The sequence below is a fragment of the Scomber japonicus genome, chromosome 3 (genome assembly GCF_027409825.1).
Source record: "Scomber japonicus isolate fScoJap1 chromosome 3, fScoJap1.pri, whole genome shotgun sequence".
In the NCBI taxonomy this organism is placed as follows: Eukaryota; Metazoa; Chordata; class Actinopteri; order Scombriformes; family Scombridae; genus Scomber; species Scomber japonicus.
The window spans coordinates 31,027,503-31,049,051 of record NC_070580.1 but is presented as its reverse complement, the minus strand read 5'-3'; the positions used below and the strand labels follow the sequence as shown (position 1 = coordinate 31,049,051).

The 21,549-nt window shown below is 38.1% G+C and overlaps 1 protein-coding gene across 1 annotated transcript in view; it reads left to right on the top strand.

Annotated features, from left to right (window-relative positions):
• The first annotated feature begins 5,587 nt into the window (after positions 1 to 5,587).
• The window catches only part of tasora (transcription activation suppressor a), a 29,871-nt gene continuing 13,909 nt past the window's right edge, over positions 5,588 to 21,549 (top strand). The window contains exons 1-13 of the mRNA XM_053315589.1: positions 5,588 to 5,873; positions 12,106 to 12,251; positions 12,362 to 12,454; positions 13,951 to 14,023; positions 14,397 to 14,488; positions 14,809 to 14,940; positions 16,035 to 16,165; positions 18,848 to 18,879; positions 19,061 to 19,166; positions 20,083 to 20,186; positions 20,356 to 20,459; positions 20,953 to 21,025; positions 21,222 to 21,296. Of these exons, the coding sequence (XP_053171564.1) occupies positions 5,588 to 5,873; positions 12,106 to 12,251; positions 12,362 to 12,454; positions 13,951 to 14,023; positions 14,397 to 14,488; positions 14,809 to 14,940; positions 16,035 to 16,165; positions 18,848 to 18,879; positions 19,061 to 19,166; positions 20,083 to 20,186; positions 20,356 to 20,459; positions 20,953 to 21,025; positions 21,222 to 21,296 (1,447 nt within the window). The remainder of the gene's footprint in view (positions 5,874 to 12,105; positions 12,252 to 12,361; positions 12,455 to 13,950; positions 14,024 to 14,396; positions 14,489 to 14,808; positions 14,941 to 16,034; positions 16,166 to 18,847; positions 18,880 to 19,060; positions 19,167 to 20,082; positions 20,187 to 20,355; positions 20,460 to 20,952; positions 21,026 to 21,221; positions 21,297 to 21,549) is intronic.

The following is a 21,549-nucleotide window of genomic DNA, read 5'->3' as shown; positions in this document are numbered from 1 at the left end:
GTAATTTTTATCTGACCTAATCGCACAAATTCTGATTTAACCAAAGACTGAAGTGAGACTGTTTGTGTTGCTCCAGAGAAAACAAACCACTGGAGCACATTGATTGATTTGCAGCCTTTAATAGTGCCAATAGGCGTGTTTGTGATGCTCATGCGTATGGAAAAAATCTTTTTGGTTCAGTGGGTGTCACGTAACAGCTCCAACTGCAACTGCCAAAAACTGCCTCATAGCCCAATACTGTTCCTGGGGACTTGACCTTTTGTCATGTAACTACAGTATGAGGGCCACTGTGATCCGTGTCAGTGGCATCATGTTACTATGCTAATCATAGTGCACCAGATTAGAGCGTGATAGTTTTTTCCTTGTTTGTTTGATCCCAGTTTAATTAATACTTAATTTGTTTCTTTATCGCCAACATTAGCTCACTTGTATTTTGCACTGGATAAATCGTTGGACAATCTCTGGTTTGCTCCCAATAGTCTTGGCCACCTTGTACAAAGGTGGACCAGCTGTTTGGGCTGTTACCCTTAGGAGTCTGCAGATCCCATGTTCTATTCTAGCATGTACACGTGATCGTACATGCCTGCTATGCAATACACAATCCTGCTGATGGTTTCGAGCATTTAACCACAGAAGTTAGCAATATGCCAGCGAAGGGCAGGCAGAAGAAGAAAACCATATAAATATCACAGGTATCAACATTTTTAAAATCACGTTTGCAAATGTCTTTAGATGAAGGAAATGCATTCAAATTAAATTCAACTTAAGATAATGTCTGAAAACACTGGAGAGAACAGCTCTAATGGAATAACAGCAGACTAAGTTAGAGAGTAGCTGGTGAAGAAAGTGTAACATTTAGCAGTTCAGAGTCAGATATAAAGAGTGCAGTCTAGACTTGCTCTATGTGAAAAGTGCCTTGAGATAACTTCTGCTGTGATTTGGCGCTACATAAATGAAACTGAATTGAACTGAATTGAATATGTTTCTCAGGAGCTGGTGGAGACCAAAGCAGAGCTAAAAGGAGACTGAATATTGGACTTAGATTTATCAGGTTGAAGCAAACATAACTCACATAGGATGCTCTGTGTCTGCTGGATGTAGAAGTTTATCATACGTCTGCTAACTGGTTTATAAAGTGGGAAGGTGGTTGCTGTGTATCTTTCAGTTTGATGATTCTCCATCTGGTGGAAAAAAGTTATTCAATGCAGAGTTTACAGTAGTTGGTGGTTATGTGGGAGTATTGCTGAGAACAAATAACTGAAAATGTTGACAGTAAATGTTTGGCAGACATGTACAATACGAACATTTTTGAATAAAAAACTAGCTATCAGCATGGTTTGACTTTCCCCCCCCAAAACATAATCATTTCAAATAGTTCTATATGAACAGAATTCATACAGTATTGTGATTTTAGCAAATTCGTTCCCCTAAAGTGTCTTCAATACATTAAAGGACCAGTGAGTAGGATTTAGTCACATTAAGTGTTGAGGTTACTGATTGAACTGAATCTCCCTCCCCCTCCCCTTGCAACCATGTAGGAGAACCAACAGTGGCCGCAAAAACTGCAAAAGGCCCTGTATTGATTGGTTTGTCCATTTTGGGCTACTGTAGAAAGATGATGGTGCTACATAATATACCCCCTATGTAGATATAAAAGGGTCATTGTAAGATAACGAAAACACAGGAATTCTTAAAGACATACCTTTGAATATTATATTCAGTTTCTGCCAATAGATTCTCCCAAATCTTACACACTGGTCCTTTTAAATGCATTTTGAGCAGATTTTATGTTCTGATAATCTATTCTCACAATTTTGCTTTATTATCCTGTAAAACTGAAACATACTTGCAGCGGCAGCAGGTATTAATACAAAACTGCTGCAAAATGAAATGTTCAGTGTTTTGTCATGGCAACCAAAGAAATCCTGAGGGAGGAGTGTATGTACTGTATGTATGTAAATAATGTATATTAAGTGTGTCTGTATATGAATGTAGGAATAAAGCCAAGCATGTCTGTTTGTTATATATAACACATGACACATGACTTAAAATCTCAAGACAATCTTTTGGATATTAGTCAGGATAGTTGTGATACTGAAAATGATGATGGTGGTGATGATGATGATGGTGGTGGTGATGATGATGACAATAGATAAAGACTATCACAGAGTATTTCATTTTTTCAAATTTTAAAAAGTGGGTTATTTGCACATCTTAGAGACAACTTAAATGAAAATGTACCAGACAAAACTCATGCACACTTTCATTTGGTCATAATTCAATAAAAAGTTATATTGTGGATTGTCACAAGACCAAAGCATCAATAAATTGTCATAAAAGAAACCAATGAATGAATGGTTATTGGTGGTTGTAAAGAAAATGCTGTCATTCTTTCATTTCTTTCAGTCACCAGGTTTTATTGTTAGTTTTCCAACACATTAAACCTGATGAATGAAGTTTGTTTTAAAAATTAGCTACATATAAAAATAGGTTTTGTTTTTATTTAGTGTAGTGGGTAGATCGCCTGCAGTATCACAGTTCCTGTTAGTTTTGACAGTGTTATTGAATGCTATAAAATACATCTTCCCGAAAAAATAGTGGAAATATTTAATTTAATTTAATTTGAACACAATTTATTTTCAGCTATTATTTGTTTTTAATACATTTTTATCATATTTAAGGGTACAATATAACTAAAAGCTGATTTTTCTGGTGAATATCTAAAGTAAGAGAACCAGTACAATTCATTTCTGAGCTAAAGGGGAATTTAAGGGCAAGTTTTATATCAATGTGGGGGAAGAGAGAGAGAGAGAGAGAGAGAGAGAGAGATGCTCCATCATCATTGTCAAAAATAGGGAGAAATATAAACTGGACACATTTATTTCCAACTTTCCAGTATTTTTATGCCAATTTCTCTCAAAGCTCTTTTTAAATGAATCAACGACACGTGATATACCAAAGTAAAAGATGCCTCTAAATTTTAAAAGCATTGAAAGTGTAAATTGTCAAACTTAGTATCTCATAATTTTTAGTTAGTAATGAGTTAGGTAGTATTCAAGTAATTTTGCCATGATAATTTATTTCTCTGGAAGTAAATGGCATGAAATACTTAATATGTCCAGCAGGTGGCACTAAAGCATCATTTAGTTTAGCAGCTGCTGTTGGAGGTCATAAAGTTTTGGCATTCATGCACATAATTATTAACTGTGCTGTTGAAACACAGAGGAAGTCTGAAAGGTCATGTCCAGGAAAGGAGGAGGAGGAGGAGGAGGAGGAGGAGGAGGAGGAGAAGTAGAACAAAAACAAGAACACGAAGAACAAGAAGAAGAACAACAACAACAATTCACAAGACATAGATATTTCATTAAACCAAAAAAGTGGACAGACAGGAATAATAACATGGGAATTTGGTTTTGTGAATAAACAATAATCACCTAAACACTTACAGATAGTAACAGGAAATGTTCCAAACACGTTATCAGTATACACATCAGGAGTGACAGTAATAGTAATCAGTTTTCAGTGGGTGGACGAGGTTAAACCATTTAAAGTAGTGCTAATGTTCAGATACTGACCTTTTAAATATGATCTTATTGAATCTACTGCAATTAGGAATAAATGTTAAATGCCTGCACATGTTGGAATAGATGAGATTGCAGATAAACTTGCTAAAAATGAATATTAAGGGTAGTCTGTCATAGAGGGAAGTGAGGAAAATGTAGGATATATGTTATTTTGTATTTGTTGAGATTAGAACATACATGACTCGATGCCACTTTATATAGCCAACGGTGGAAAAGATAATGTCAGACAAACTTTTAACTACGTGGAACCGGTTAAACATGTGTTGACAGGTTGTAGGACGTTCAGTGCAGAGAGACTTCATGGTGGTAGATAAGGGCGGGGGTGGGGGGGGGTGGGGGGGTAGTCTGTGGTATTTCTACTACAGACTGGAGATAAACAATTACACACTGTTAACAATCACCAGGTTGTTACGGTAAAGTCTCACAATAAAATACTGTCATCAGACTTTCTCAATGCATGGTAGGCTGCAGTGAATTTGAATTTATCAGTAATTACAAACAATTACAAAACACAATACTTTGCTGTGATATTACTGTGAATTGTTGTGAATTTACAGTAATTTCAGTATGTATGTATTGTGTCTGGTTGTAGAAACACAATACATTACAGTGATTTTCATGTAAATTGCTATGAAATAATACAGTATACCACTGTGACTGCAATTATTAGCAGGGTTGGGAAGGTTACTTTAGAGATGTAATAGGTTACAGATTACCAGTTATTGTATTTAAAATGTAAACAGTATTGTAACTATTTTAATTACTTAAATTAAATAATGTAACTTAATACTTTTGATTACTAATTAAGGAATGTTTTCAGCTGTCAGAGTAAATGTTCTCATTAAGCACCAAAATCTAAGTTCAGGTGTTGTCATGGATACTGACATGATTTATAAGGGAGATCATTTCTTATAAAGCAACATTTATCTCTCATTTGAAAATGTATTCATTAGTTCATGTAGATTTTGGAATATAAAATAAAGATATTTAATGAAAAAAGTCAAAAGTCTGACATGGAGCTTAATTGGTACTGTGACACCATTTAAGCCCAGGTCATGATTTATTTACAAAATATATATAATTATATATATATTTATATAATTCATGATTGTTTGCATTCACACAAGCATTCGCATCACATCACCTCCCATCACCCTCTCCACGTCACCATATCAACCTACCAAAACAATCATTCGGTCATGAATATAGGTTCAGTCACACATCCCAGTCCTCCATCACAGACACTCATAGATCCATTCACACGCATATATCCACACACTATCTGGAGTCATGAATACACAATTTAATTTCCATACGCAAAACCACCACATACATTCATTTCTGGCTGTTAAAAATTGGTGTATCATGCAAATACAAGTGTCCACATGGACTTAACATAAAGGCACAGAAATACAGTTGCGGTGTATTAACTCCAGTCTCACTGAAACCTCCTGAGCAAAATCTTAAAAGTCTGACTTCAGATGTAACCCCCCCCCCCCCCCCCTTTATAGTCATCAGCATTTTCATAAGTAAATAATTTTTCTCAGTAACTGTTACATTTATTTTGTAATTAAATTACAAGTAACTAGTTACTCCCCAACACTGATTATAGTTATTTATTGTTAAATTACAACAACATTTTTTCCAGTGCTGGTTCAAGAGGTTTGACCATTTAAATGAAAATAAGTTGTTTCCCCCCTTTTGTTAGTTTTTGTTGTTTAATGTTACATGTCCGATACGGTAGGTGGCGGTATGCACCCTTTAACGTTGTTTTTGTGATCAGTCAGTAAAAAAAAAAACTAAAGACGAAGATGAAGCTGAAGCGCTCATGAAGAAGATTTTTTTTCTGCGTCCCAAACCAAAACAGCATGGCGCGTCTTGTGCATTGGTTCCATCCACTGCGGAGGTAACAGCGGGGTCAGAGCGGGGCTGGTAGCCGAGAAACGGTGACCGAGACACGGCTTGGTTGGATGACAGGGGTCGGTCCGCTGGAGGGTTCCAGAATGGACGACAGAGACTCAGCAGCTCGCCCGAGGAGGAGGAGGAGGATGGTGTCTACTACCTCCACTACTACTACCGCTGCTGCTGCCGAGGACCATGGAGCTAACGTTAACCTGCTAAGTGCCGACGTGATCGAGATTATCTCCCCCAGAGAAACGCAACCTGGTGCGGATAGACTGAGTGCTGCGGACCGGAGGAACTCGGTACCTCAAGCAAATGTCCACCACAGACACATGCCGATGGAGCCGCTCAAGTTCCACATACCGAGGAAAACCAAGGAGAAGAGAGGTGGGCTGGTCCATGTTTTTATTTAAAATTAACCCCAAACAAACCCAAATTATACAAACAAATTAATTAATAACTATTTAATGATTTATGTGAAATATTTTAACTGTTTTATTTCTCGTCCAAATGGTCACTTTTAAGTTATATCAGTCCCTTTAATGCTTATAACGGAAAGAGTCCATTATCGGACAGCTTAGCATCCATTATCGGACAGCTAAGCATCCTTTATCGGACAAAGTGTATTTCTAACCTGTTTGGGTGTTTTAGCTTAACTTTAGTTCCAGGAGATAGTATTACACATATTTAACATCATGTGTGTTAACTCTACAGTCACATATATATAAAATATGATACATTAAATAAACCCTAAATAAGCTGTGTTTATAATGTCCGTTTTAAGCGAGCGGCTAACGCAAGTCAAACAGGTTAACAGGATGTCATCATTTTAATGTTTAATTAAGTGCAGATAAGTTACTACCTGGTGCTTAGTTTCACTCTCTAGATAATTATATGAGAGTATAATTGATTGTAAGCTTAAATGTTTTTCTCTCTTTGTCTGAAACTTGATGTCAGTGTTGTGTTGAAGTTAGCTAGCCTTAAAGCTAACAGAAGAGATAGCTCGTTCTGTTTACAGTGTGTGTGTGTGTGTGTGTGTGTGTCTGTGTGTCTGTGTGTCTCTCTGTCTCTCCCTCTCTGTGTGTGTGTGTGTGGGGGGGGGGGGGGGGGGGGGTGTGGGGGGGGGGGGGGGTGTTGTCGCCCACATGTACAGTGTTGTGTCTTTTCTTCCTCTGTTCATTCATTGTGTCATCAGATCGAGTTGTACTAATGGACGTTCTTTAAGTGATTTGAGACATTTTTGGAGCCACTTGACCAAATCATATCAGGGTAGTTTAGCAGTTTGAGATATGCGCTTTTTTAAAGTGTTAAAACAACAGTCAGGTGTCCATATAAACACTGAAAGAGATTTTCCTCACTGTAATCACTCCTCCTGTTCATACTGACTAAAAGATCTTCAGATTAGTTTACAGTGTAAACGATGGGACCAACATCCACAGTGTGTCCTCACAATCATTTAAAAGATGATGTGAAGCTTATATTCAGCTTCATCTTATCTCAAGTGGATATCTGACACATTGACAGTCTTTTTGTTATCCAATTCCTTCTTTCTGTTTCCTCGGACAGTGTTTCCTTATATAGTAACAAAAACAGGGAAGTAGGCACTAAAAATAGTCCTACATTAGTAGATATCTGTGTATATCTTTTCTTCTGAATGAAGGTTTACTCAGTGGTTTGGCCGTGTTTGGACCGTGGGAACTTTCCTCAGGAGACTAAGAACCTTTTGGAAAACTCAGTACCTCTTCTTGTGTTTCCACCGGAAGGAACAAGATCTAAATTAATTTCCTGGGATATTGTTTCACCCCCCCCAAAATCTCCCTTCTTGGTTGTGGGATACTTTCCAAAAGTCCAAGATCTTTGGAGGTAGTGTCTGCAGGGATGATCATCACTGATTTGAAACTGTGGCTGCCTTTTTATCCAGAAAACAAGTCAATACTAACTAGTACTGAATTAGGGTGAGGGGAGGACATTTCTCTTAGTTTAATAACGTTTAAAGCCCAACTGATATATCTGTTTGCTGATATTATTGGCCGACATTTGCCTTTCACAGATATGTGAACAAGTGATTAATAACCACATTTAAGGGGTCCAAAAAGAAGTAAAAATAAAGATGAAGTGTGTTTATATGTAGATATATTCTGTATATATGTTGATGTTGTGATTGCTTTGCTCCCTAATATCGATATCAGCATCAGGCCCTAAAATTCAGTATCGGTTGGTTATGCTTTGTGAGAGAGAGAGAGAGAGAGAGAGAGAGAGAGAGAGAGAGAGAGAGAGAGAGAGAGAGAGAGAGAGAGAGAGAGAGAGAGAGAGAGAGAGAGAGAGAGAGAGAGAGATTTAGACCCTCTTAGTTTGTGTTTTATGACTCTCCTCACAGCTTTTCTCCTTTCTTTTAACTCAGTACGTTCCAGGCACGCAGCAGTAAATTATGCAAAGTATTTCGTGTGAATGTCGAGCCTGTGGCAGAGCAGGTGTGTCTCTCACTCCTCTACATCTCTACAACACCTGACTCAGTCGCTTCACATTAGGATGAATTTAACATTTTTATAAAAAAAAGTGGAACCAGCTCTTTATACATAGAGCCATTCCAGTAGCTTTAAAAACACCTTTTAATGCTGCGCTAGTGACGCATGCAAATACTGTAAAAGTCGCACTGGTGTATAAGCGGCAGTCTATTTTAGAGGGTGTCATGCTGGGAACAACAAGTAGCTATTCATTTATAAACACATATGTTTATACTCCAAAACTTTCTCAGTTTACTATTACTATTATTATTTGAAATGCAATAAAACACAAATATTACACCTGAAACAGTGTGTCAGGTTAATGCTTAATGATCCGGTAATGATTAACTTAACTGAACTGGACTGAGATTAGGCTGAGTTTCAATAAAACCTTTTAAAAAAACTCAGTCACTTTACATATTTAATACAGTGTGCACCTGTATGCTTACTGGAGGCCCAAAAACTCTTCATCAGAGCTTTCACTGTACGCAAATAGACGACTGCACCCAAATCACACTTTTGCACATCGCGCTTTGTATCAACTCACAATAATTTTTCCATACAACACACAAATGCGTCATCAATAGTCTATTTTCATTAGCTGCAGACACAGCTGGAGTGTGCTGCTGTTTTATAGGAAGTTATAGTTCATAGGTGTGGACGCTCACATCATTATGTTTAAAGTTATAGTTTATATATTTAGTTTATATGTTTAAAGTACTGTTTTTATGATCTTTTTGTTTAATTTCTGTCATGTGCGCGGATGTGTTTGCACCTTTGTCAGGCGTGTGACACTCCAGTTGAGCCCCCTCACTCCACACTGAGGGGGGGCAGCTGCTGCAGGTCCTTTTTATCCTCCAGAGGATTCGGCACATTTGGCACATTTGGCTCAGAACAGACTGCATCGGTCGTGCTGACGCCTCTGTCGGCTCCCCGAGGGCCTAAAACCCTCTGTGTGGGTGTAGGTGTGAAAGGTGAAATGGGTCAGCCCCCCCCCACCCCACCCCCACCCACAGACACATCCTTAACTTCATTTATTTAATTAATTTTGTTAGAAAGTGAATGATACAACACATGTATTAAGGAGGCCTTTATATTTAGAGAAGATTTTATTACGATCGTGTAGCTTTAGGTTGATCTGTTGGCTGGAGAGATTTCTCTTCCTTTACATCTAATTCATAGAGCACTTCTTCTTTCTCTTAAGAAAGTGCTCGTCATTTATTAGCAGTGACTCTCACCTCGAGTGCTTCCTTGTAAAATTAAAAGTTGGGGAAATCTAGATGACGTACAACAGGTGAACGATCTGAGACAGAGTTATTATAGTCAGTTCAGTTTTAGTTAGTTTAACAACTGATTAAGTAGTATTATTTTTATTTTGAGGAATTGACCAGCTTTAGTTTAATTTTTATTTAGTTTTAATTTTTCAGATTTTAGGAGGAAAGTTGATTTTGTAGAAGATGAAAAGGACGGAAGGATGCACAACACCAAATATGGTTTAACCAAGTCATTGTTTATTAAAGGTGCCATTTTATTATATTTTTATTTATCATTAATGATGCTCAGCCCACAGCAGAGCTCAGTAATTATCACCTGGAGCTAAATCAAAACTGGAAATGGTCCACGACAACTATACCGAAGCTGATTTTCTCTATCTGCCATTCTGTTTTGTTCACTTGTATACTCATGATAAAAGCACATTTTATAAAAACAGAGAGATCATTATTACAGACTCATTAAAATGGAAAGGCAAATCTGAACAGGTGAGTTTTAAGTTGTGATTTAAACGAAGTCACTGATAAATAACTTTGGGGTAGAGCAGTTTTCAAAGAACAGGGAGCGCCTTGGTGTCGCTTGTGGTGTAGAGCCTGGAGCGGAGGAGTGATTATATGTAAATGAGCATTAGAGGAATGACGTGGGTAAAGATGGAAAAGGCCAGACAGGGCAAACTAAAGTTCAACTGATATAATAATAATAATTTGCTTCTGCTCAAGAGATGTCAGCGTAGAGAGTGCAAATCGAGCGTTACTCAAAAACAGGAACAAAGCCAGAGTCAGATCGGACTGAAGATACTCTCTCACACACTTTTCATTTATATGCTCTAAGTTTTTCTTCCCTCTATAATGATGTTGTATCCCTTTTGTATCCCAGAACCGTTGTGCTTTATCTTCCATAACTGATAACTCCGTAACAGTGGTGTTAAACCATGCAGAGACCTGCAAAGGAGTCAAGGCCAAGTAGGCAGGCATTATGTTGACATCCAGTTTATTTGTGTAACTCTACTGAAGAATTACGCATAGCTCTTCCAGGGAACTCTTCACTAATTATCATGAACCCTACTAGAGCACTACTGCTGATACCATCAAACACAGGGGAAACAGAAGGGCCATTCTTCTTCTTTAGGATACGTTACTATCAGGTTGCTCACATAGAATAACACTGACTAAAGAAACTAACTCCAACGTGTGTGTATGGCCAATATTTTGATAAGCAAATAGGTTTGGACAAAGCTAAAGTATTTGTATGAAAATGAACCTCAACAGAGGATTGGGGACATGATAACGTATTTGATAAAAGGGGCATGTGTCTGGAGGTTTTTGCGACAACCAATCAGGAGGACACATGTGCACCAATCAGCTGTCAGCGACACAGTGAGATCAGCTGTTTAAATACTGTGTGATGAGTCGAGCCTGGGGTGCTACTGCTTGGTTGGAATGAAAACCTGCAGACAAGTTATGGCCCAAAGTGTGCTATACAGTGTAGAGACAGGTGCCAAGTGTTTTTTTTTTGGGTTTTTTTAATGCACATTTTTTTTAATCCACCTTTGAACACTGCTGCAAAACTGTAGGCACTTTATTTTTCACACACACACACACACACACACACACACACACACACACACACACACACACACACACACACACACACACACACACACACAGTGAATTTCAGTCTCTGCATTAAACCCATCCTAAGTATTTGGAGCAGTGGGCAGCCGTTGTACAGCAGCTGGGCACCAACTCCATAACTATGTCAGTGCCTTTGTCTCGGGCGCTGACAGGAGAATTAACCATATTTTTTTGACAAAGGAAGGAAACTGGTGCACCTGGAGGATAGGACTGGCTGTTATGTGCAGAACCAAATATCCTGATATTTTTGACCAAATACATCCAATATCGATATTTTGACTATATTGTTATTGGATGACTATCGATGCTTTCACAAAATATTTACGCAATGAGATTTTTGATAAATAATAATCATAATGTGGATATAATGACTACGTGGATAAAGGCAGATAATAGAACAGTCTGTTAAGCTCAGAAAATTAAATTTTTACTGTAATGCAGCCTTTAAAAGCATAAAAAGACACTTATTCCATATCACCCTATTAAGGGTATCTATTAAGGATATCTATAAAATATCACAGTATCGATGTAATATTGACAGAAAGCAGAGTGAGCAGTCTCCTAAGAGGACGCTTTTGACAGCCGCAAATGGATAAAGTACAATACAATACAATGTACTTTATTGTCCCTCTTAGGGAAATTTGTCTCGGACTTAGCAACTGAGCTCAAGCAATGTCCAAGCATGACCCGGTTTAAAGAGCGGTACAAACACAAGGTTTTCACGAGGTACAGGAGGAAGAAGGGCTTTGACAATCGGGTGTTTTCATTGATAATTAATTTATTTGTTCACTTATTATTTTTTTTATATATGTTTTTGTAAATATGTATGTGAGTACAGTAATATGTGAGTAGTGGAGATGGGTAGGTTTAAATAAGCATATGCTTCATCCTACTCCTTTTCAGACATGTTGGGTTCACATTACTTTTGACTACTTTCATTGGTTTTGTTTGTTTGTTTGTTTCTCAGATTGCTTTTTTGTGTTACTAACATGTTTGAAATAAAGCAAAGCAAAGCAAATACCTTGATAGCCACAATGACCAGTATAACATGTTGTTTCAATGAATCACTCTTCCTACAGCAAACCCTGTTCACAGTTAAAACTCACTAGAAAAGTATTATTTTAAGGATCACTGGTGGAGAGATTAGTAAACGTGTGCTGACCTTTCTATCTGTCCTCTTGTCTTTTTTTTTTTTTTTTTTTTTTTCAGCTCTCTTCCAGTACGTCTCCACTGAGTCCAGAGAGTATGAAGACATGATGACCATCCTGAACTCCAGCTACGTTGACACCAACTCCGCTGGCTGCTTCACCTACTGCAAGCCTCGCCTCGTCCACAGTGAGCTGCAGGAGAAAGAGGTGAGAGATGGACGGGTCGGAGGGTCCAATACATCCTAACTACAAGAATTTGGAAATTATAGAAAAGTGTGGATGAATAAAACTTTTGAGTGTGTGTGTGTGTGTTACAGTTTGTAGAGAAGAGGAAGGAGATGAAGGCAGATGGGAGGACTGATAAGGAGCTGGAGGAGAGCTACTGTTTCCTGTTGTCTGATGCTGTTAAGGTGAGATTAACACTCAGCTATGTTGTCAATTGATTGTGTCAAGATAGACGAAGGCAGTGTTGGCAGTCACTCTAAAGCAGGGGGGACGCCCATCTACTTCATCAGCAACGACATCATCTACCAGTTCTTCCAGTCCTAAATCCCAGTCTCTGTCTCATGATGAGTAGCATAAAGTTCCCATTATACAGCAGACACACGTTTTCCATTTCAGAGATGGAGGGATGGATTACTTTTATGGGACATATCTGGATCTCTTCTTCAATAGAGACCTGTGTACAAGAAGTTTACACATACAGATAGATAAAGAGATAATAAATCATTCACAGACTTATATTTTTACACATTAAGAAAATCGTGTGCGAGCATGTAAGTACAACCTTTTTCAAAAGCTTGAAGGAAATCAGAGAATCCAGCTTTAGATTCTTCTGAAGCTCCATTTGTGTGCAGCAACATGTTTGAAACCACATTCATTTCCTGTTAAAAGGGAGTTTTTCCTCACCACTGTCATCAAGCTCTTAATCATGTGGGAATGTTAGTTCTCTAAATTAAATTAAAGAGTACAGTCTAGACCTGCTCTGTGTGTAAAGTGCCTTGAGATGACTTTTCAGTGTGTACAAGGGGTGCTGATAATTTTAAAATATCCTGAGACCTGACGTCATAGGTGTTGTATCTGCATGTAATGAACAAACAAAGATAACTGGGCATGCTTTGTAGATTAACTACACACAATTGCATTGCATTGGGAGGAGGATGCTAGTTTCTCATAATCAGGGGTGAAGCAGCTGGTGGATAGCTGGTCATCTGTCATAATGGATCTGAACTTGGCCTTTATGGTTTTCATGTAGGAGAAGGCAGACTCACAGGCAAAAGACACATTTATCCTCTTGAGAGCAGAAGCCAAAATCTACCCTTCATGTCAGTGGACTTAATCTGAACATCAGTCTGAAAGTGTTCCCACTTTGGAGGCAGCGTCACCCACAACCGTATCTGTCCATAACAGGAAACACATGTAAGAGGTGTCTGGCTGGAGTGAAGCAAAGTCTGAGAAGTGTCTTTTAAATCCTGATGCCATGCTCTGAACTTCTTCAGTGTAACAGACACTGTCGAGTTTACAATGATGCTCAACTTCTGAATGTATTGCTTTGAACGTAACGCACGTCCTGACGCTGCAGCCTGGTTGAAAGTAGCTGTAGTTTGTGTTTAAAAGTGTTTACAGCACATTGATTTTTGTCACTGCAATAAAATGGAGCTGGGCAATAAGGCCAAAAATGTTATAATGATATAATGATAAAAGTCAGTCAATATCAACAGTTATCACATTAAATGTCAGATTACTCTGTCGTCTCTGAACAAAGACAAAGACGTTGTAATCAACACTAAACACAATAAAATAATCAGTCATTTGATCATTTCATATATGTCACTTAAGTCTTCTTGATTTTTTAATTCAATTAGTAAACTATCTAACATGTTTCTGAATCATGTTTCTATTGTAGCTTCCCCTGCTCTGTGAGAAAGGGCTGTTTGTGGGTCAGAGTTGGCTCACAGTGTTGGGACACCCGAGTAAAGGTAGGAATGAACACATTAATACTGATACATATAAACACATTCACAACATTAAACATATTATCTCTTCCACCTGTTTATTGTTGAATCTGATTTTTTTTTTTAATGGATTCTGAAAAGGAAAGGAACAAAGTGTAATTTCTGTATACAACACTAATAAGGGATTTCACTAAACTCCACCATGCTTGTTGAATCAGACTTTTGCTTGCACACAAAATCAGTGCAACTCAAATAATATTGTTTGTGTGTGTGTGTGTGTGTGTGTGTGTGTGTGTGTGTGTGTGTGTGTGTGTGTGTGTGTGTGTGTGTGTGTGTGTGTGTGTGTGTGTGTGTGTGTGTGTGTGTGTGTGTGTGTGTGTGTGTGTGTTCCCTCTAGGGGTGTATCTCTCCAGGTACTCAGACCTCCTCCAGGTTAATCTCTTCACCCCTGGAGCCACAGGGGAGATCATCATCTTCAAAGTGATGAAGGTAAATCAGCCGGCTGCATCTCCATAGTTGTTTGTTTTACACCTTTCACAACGTCAGTAGTCTCACACGTTATTGAAACTGTTTCATGACACATTTAGCAACAGAAAAACGTTATGGGTGGGGTTGTAGTGCTTTGCCCATGGGAAGGAAGGTAGTTTGCTATTATACCTTTATATTACTGTGTAGGTAAAAGTAAACAACCCAGGACTGATGGAACTGCACCTCTGTAGTTTCTTGCTATCAGCTGAGTCGTCGTATTAATTAACTAGTCGCCAGGATGTAGTGTTTTGAAATGATGATATTCTTGCTTTTGGTTTCAGGGGAAAGTGAAAAGCATCTATGAAAACATGAAGAACATTATAGATCCAACGCCTCGCTTCGACAGCCACCTCTCCAAGAACGCCAGCAAGGTCACATCGCTCAACTCCTTCCGCGCCTTTGATCTCACACAGGTAAATATTCACTGTGCAGCTACAGGCTCAAAACTGTTTATCACAACCTTTTTTTTTATCTCTTTGAAATGATTGATGATGAAATGATTATTTAAACAGTGTAAGTTAGTTTTAGTGATTGGCATGCACTTGCAGCACTGAAATCAGCACTTAAATCATATTTAAAGTCTGACGTGGCAATTTTTGCAGTTTCATCTGACAAAGAGGAACAAGACAAAAAAAAAAATCTCTTGCGTAAAGATGAAACACTGATCACGTCTTTTATACTAAACTCTTCTCCGCTTGTCAACACTGCTGCTTCTAATATCCTTATCTGGTTTTGTTCACATCTTCAAGTACTGTGGCAATCATGTCACTTCCTGAAACACCATTTTTAGCCTTGATCTTTCTAAACAATTAGCAGTTAGCACATATTTTTTTACACTCCCAAAGACCAAGATAACAGGGGTCAATACACATCCTATGAACCCTTCAGTTACATTGATACTACTTTAGTATGTTAGCAGGCTAAAGTCCTCTTAGTTGTAGGTTAGGCAAGGCAAGGCAGTTTTATTTATATAGAGCATTTCATACACAACGGCAACTCAATGTGCTTTACATAAAACAGAAAAACATGTAATTTGAGAAACATAAAAACATACAATTAACCCCCCCCCCCACACACACACACACACACTAATAATAAAAACAAAGTACAGAAAAATAGAAAGAGAGAAATAAAATACTAGAATAGAGCATTAAATATAAGATTGCAGCATAAAATAATAATTTGCTTTAAAATCATTAAAAAAAACCGAGGTTAAATGGTTTATAGTGGAAATTAGCAATAAAGATATTCAAATTTGATTATATATGTGTGGTATATGTGGCATTTCCCTCCCAACACTCAGAAAACGGATATAAATGTGTTTACAGGAAGTGAGAAATTATAATTAGCATCATATGCATTTAATCTTAAATCAGAAACACATTGAGCATTCACGTCACCACACACTTGTTACTCTGTTGATTTTATGTAGAAGAGCTTTAGGTTCCCTGTGAACATTATATATCTTTATATCTTTTATTAAATACTGTTGTTCTGTTTATTTCAGCAATACTTCTACGAGTATTCGTTTGATGAACTGCGGCAGCGGCCTCGTCAGGTTTGTCCGTATGCTGTCGTCTCCTTCCAGTTTAAAGGAAAAGACTCTCCGCTTCCCAGCAAACCTCTGGCCCCCATCAGGTACGGAGATCTGGAAAGTCTGTGTGATTGCAATGATCCATGTCGGCCAGCAAACCAAAGATTACACAGAATAATTAAGTTAAAATATCCAGAAACATATTAACTTCAACTTCAACTTTATTTATAAAGCACTTTAAAACAACCACAGCTGAAACAGAGTGCTGTACATAAATAGATAAAACAACACAGGAACATAAAACAATTAACAGGAAATAAATACTAAAATTATTGTTTTATTTTTTTTAAAACAAATTAAGAACAATAAAACAATAATTAAAAAACAAACAAACCATAAAACACTAAAACAGGAGCAGAGTCTCATGCACGGTTGACAGCCAAGTTTTAAAAATGGGTTTTAAGACGAGTTTTAAAAATGGACAGTGAGGACGCTTGTCTAATATTTAAAGGAAGCTCGTTCCATAGTTTAGGAGCAGTAACAGAAAATGCCCTATCCCCTCTGAGCTTCCGCTTTGACCTCGGTACCTCCAGGAGCAGCAGATCATTAAACAGTAAATAGGTCAGTGGAGAGAACAGTAGACTAGACCAGGGGTAAGGAGCGGGGGCGTTGAAAAGTCCCAACTTTGATGATTAACATTGGCCAAAGAAAAGTCCAGTGTGATAGGTTTGGATTAAAAGTAAGATGGAGCATTGTGTCTCCAGAAAATAGGTTAAATGAAATTATAATGCAGTTTTCAGAGTGGTGGTGACAACAGATGTCTTTGACCGGTCAAGCTTTTACATTTTCTGACATCTAACATTTAAGTCTCATCTGTACGTTCATATATACTGACCTTACTACCAACCAGGTCCCAGGGAATTATAGTTTTCTATATTTTTATATTTGTATATTTTATATTTATATTTTTGAATGTGTTTTTTTTCTGTCCTCCAGGCAGCCATTGTTTTCCATATACAAACATAAGTGTAAGTTCATCTCAGGTGAACTCCACCCACTGCATTAAAAGCAGCTGAGGGGCAGGGTGGGGTGTGGGGTGGATAATAATAGAATAATAACAGCCATCATAATTATTATTATTATTATAATAATAATAAGATGAAGACAAAACAGTACGACGACATTTAAACATGCCAGAAGTCATTTATAAATAAACCTTTCTGTGTTTAACTTGGTTTATTTTCACATGCAAACAGTTTTAGCTTCAGGCGCTAACAGGAGCTAACAGGAGCACTGATCTGCTGAAGGAAATCTGTCCGTCTGTGACTGTCTGCTGCAGACAAACAATCCTTAACCAGCTGATAACTGCAGGACCAGACTGTCGGAGAGTTAAAGTGTTAACATTTTTTGTGACTGTCAGCAGCTTTTCCTCCTGCAGGTCAGTGCTGCTGTTAGCTACTGATGATAAAATGTTATAGATCTGCATGACTGCGAGCGGGCTGTATGGTTTAACTGACTCATACTCAAGGATGTGTATGGTGGAGGCGAGCGTTAATGTTCAACCATTCATATAAATCTGATGACGTAGTAGGGAACCTCCAAACAGTTTATGTCAGCATTGATCCCGCAGTTTAACAGCAGGTGAGAGGTTGAATCGTTTACAATAAAAGAAAAGATAAAATCACACCGAGGATCTTGTGAGGTGAAACGCTAATAGCAGAATACAGACGGCGTAAATCGGAAAAAGTGACACACACTCAGCTCCAGTTTTAGTTGATTTAATCGTCTGTGTTTTGACAATGCTTTCACACAAAGATTTGCATAGATTTTAAAGAGCGATAGTCCACAAAGGTGTGGCTCTTCACATCACATGTTCAGGTGCAACACGTGTAGTTCATTCCCACAACAGATAATTAACACGGGTCCTGAGGGCAGAATATGTGACCGTCTAACACCAGACTGAGATATCATGAAGGTAGTATCATAGAAAAAAGAGAAGAGTAAACACATGATATCTGATCTTACAGACAATGCTGATGCAATACATCAATCTTGTGAACATTATGAATACAGAAAGTAGTCAATCAGTAAAGTCAGATTTTAAAAGAGATCCTAAAAAAAGAGTCTTTGTACTTCAGAGGAAACAATTTAAATCCAACTCAACATTTAACCCATATGGGACTAAAGATCCAGAAAGCCTCTCGTTGAAGCCAGAGGGTATCCAGGTTACCAGGTTACGAGGTTACCACCTCTTCTTGTTAGGATGACTTTTTCAATGCCAATGCGTTTTAATGAGGCTATAGGGTTTGGGTTTTTTTTAGAAAGCAGGGGGCAAGGGGAGAATATTTCTTACCACATTTTCAATTCTCTGTTTGTTTTTCCCACACAAACTGTACGTGATTATCTCTTTAATGGAGATAGTGTTTCCTGTATGTGGGTGTCTGAAAGAAGGACAGCGATAAGTATAATGGAAGGGTTATTATTTGTACAGTGCCTAGTTAAAAGGTTTTTTTCTTGCCACTGTCACCAAGTGCTAGCTCATGTGGGAACGTTGGGTCTAGACCTGCTCTATATGTAAAGTTTACTATTGTTGTGATTTGGCGTTATAAAAATAAAGAGTGATTGATACATGAAATGCAGCTCAAGGTACAGTATGCTATGTTAGTAATGTCATTTACAGGATTTATTGCAAATAATTCTTCAAATCTAAGTTCATAAAGCAGACACACTGAATACATGCTGATGATTAAACTGACTTGTGTTTGTGTGCTGTGTTTGATGGACAGGTCGAACAGTCAGTCAGCAGAGCAGAGTAAAGGTGAGCACTGCTTCGTGTTTTCCATTTAATTACACCAGACTTTCACAATTACAGCTACAGGATAAAAAAGGAAGTCCTCTTTTTTTTTTCTTTTTTTTTTCATATCTTGTCCTGAAACTCACCCTGATGATGATCTGTCTCTCTCTGCTTCTCCTTCTCTCACTCTGCTTCACTCTCTCAGAGCGAGCTCAGTTCACCGTGTGGACTGGAGATTTGGTAAAAGGCGACCAGGTTCTCTATCAGATCGCCCTTCGCTCCTTCTCTCCTCCCTTCCTGCCCCACAGACTGTGAGTACTGAACTAACTTCTCTTGAAATGTTTGGGGAAAGTTTCTCAACACTCCAAAAATATTCCCGTTTGCTGTGTTTCAGTTGAGTCAGACGACAGGATCAGATCAAATTCAGGTGTGTTTTTGTTTGTTTAGGCACAAAACCGGAAGGGAGGGCGGCAGTATTACTGATATGTTCCATCTTCAAATTTATTTAGCTCAGGAAATTCCTTCTCAAACTCACCTGTTTTCTCATGAAAGTCAGGCGCTGCTCCTGTTAGTCACCAGTGCTTTGTTTCTTTTGTCAGCTTTGATTTGTTATTAAAACAGATTATAGGTATTCACATAGAAGCTCTCTGTTTGCAGATTGTATAGGATTATTTAAAAGTAGCTTTCTGTAAACACCTTTAGGGCTAAGATTTCACAGTGACATGAAGAGAGCATCAAGAGTATACTTTGACACTGAGTCATTAAAAATAAGTGACATATTATTTAAATGTCAGATGTCATTATGAATGGTGATTTGAGATTTTAGAATCACAACGGCACCACCAAGGTTGCTTCTAACCATCTAAGAAGAAGAAATCTCTCTAAAAGAGGCTTTGCAGTATGTTTGAGTGCAGCTTTTACAGGAGAAATGAGGTGACGCATCGTTCATCAGTCTGCCTTTAATGAAGATTATTTGGTGAACCCGAACACTTGAAACATGGATAGATATGAAGGTTTGATCAAGACCAGACTGCAAACCTTTTAAGATGGAGGTTGTATGAACTACTACTTGTCTGGCAGTGTCGAACACATCTCCATAAATGTGAAAAGAATTTGGCAGCAACACGTTTGGAAAGTGCATCTCTCTGTTTTATGTCAAGTTTAAACCAGTTCTTTCTCAAATTTGAAAACAATTTGCTCTTTTTTTTTTTAAATCTTGTTCTTCAGACCAGAGAAGTTGGAAATTGGTTGGTTGATGAGGCTTGACAAAGTGACGGAGCTCCTCCCCTCCGACCTTTTCTCCTACAACCTCTACAAGAGCAGCCAAGAAGGTGAGGTCAAGTTAACCTCACACACATGAAAACTGAAAAAGAACAAACAACATAGAGCACCAAAATAAACATGTCAAGTGTGAGATAAGAATATATGATTTGTTGTTTTGTATTGTTTAAATATTATAATCAATATAATTGTGTTGGATTTTGTGTGTTTTGTGTGTAGTTGTGAAGAGCGGCCATTGCTGCAGTCTCCTGGAGGTGATTGACAGAAGTCGGTCAATGAACAGTGTGGTTAAACTGCTGCAGGAACTGGAGATGAAGAGAGTGGTGGGTTTGGTGTCCTTTTTAAATATTGTAATTGTGTTTATTTTGCTGAGTGCCTTTTTTTTTTTTTTGGGTGCTGCTAGATTACAGCGTGATTAATGAGTCTTCATTAACCGCAGTGGCAAAGACAGCCAGCCTCCTCTTCCCTGGTTAAAGGATGTGGCTGCTTATCTTTATTCATGTCAACAAGCTGCACCATTGCATTGGGTGATATGTTCCTTTACCACAAAGATCACAGTCACATTAGTTCGTTTAGAAACTGCTGCAAAGATGAATTAGAATAGATTAAACATTAAATCCCATTATTAGGAATCCAGCTCCTTGTTACAGAGCTTTGTTAGCTTATTGCAGCAGGAGATCAATAAACTGTGAAAGGAGTGTTAGGAAAGATATGAAAGAATAGAAGAGAAAAGAAAGAAGAAAGGAAAGAGTGAAGAAGACAGAAGGTGATTCGGATAAGAACTGTTGCATCACAGTTGTCTATATTTGCACACAGGTTCTGGTGACTCCACTAACAGAGAAAGGCTTCCTCTTCCTGCTGTCCAGTGTTCAGATGGCAACACCCAACGGTATGACACGTGCAGCAGTGAATCATGTAGCTGATTGACACGTCACACTCTACAAAGACAACAGTGTGTCTTTGTAGAGTGTGACGTGAGAACCAGCAGTTTCCTCTACAAATGTGATATTATTAGATGTCCGTAATAGTAATATGAGGCTTAGAAGACTTTACTGCTTCTAAAAATGACAATGATGTTTTTTCAGAGAGAGAAGAGAACTGGAAGAGGTGTCTTCAGGCCTTGTTTGTCTTCCCAGAGTCAAGAGATGTGGCCAATGCCAGTGAGTAACACAGGAACTGCTGGGTGGGGTGGGAGGGGTTCATTTATACATGTTTCCTAGTGGTCCATTATCTCATCTTTGGGTGCCTGTTGTTAAAAAGGAACAAATAGAAAAGAATGATGTAAACGAGGCTCTATCTTTCCCACAAGTAGAACTACAGAATTGATCCGTCACTATGAGCAACACCTTCGCCATTACACATAGTCGTATAGTCGTTTCATCCACTGTGAATATAAGAATATTGAAACTTTGA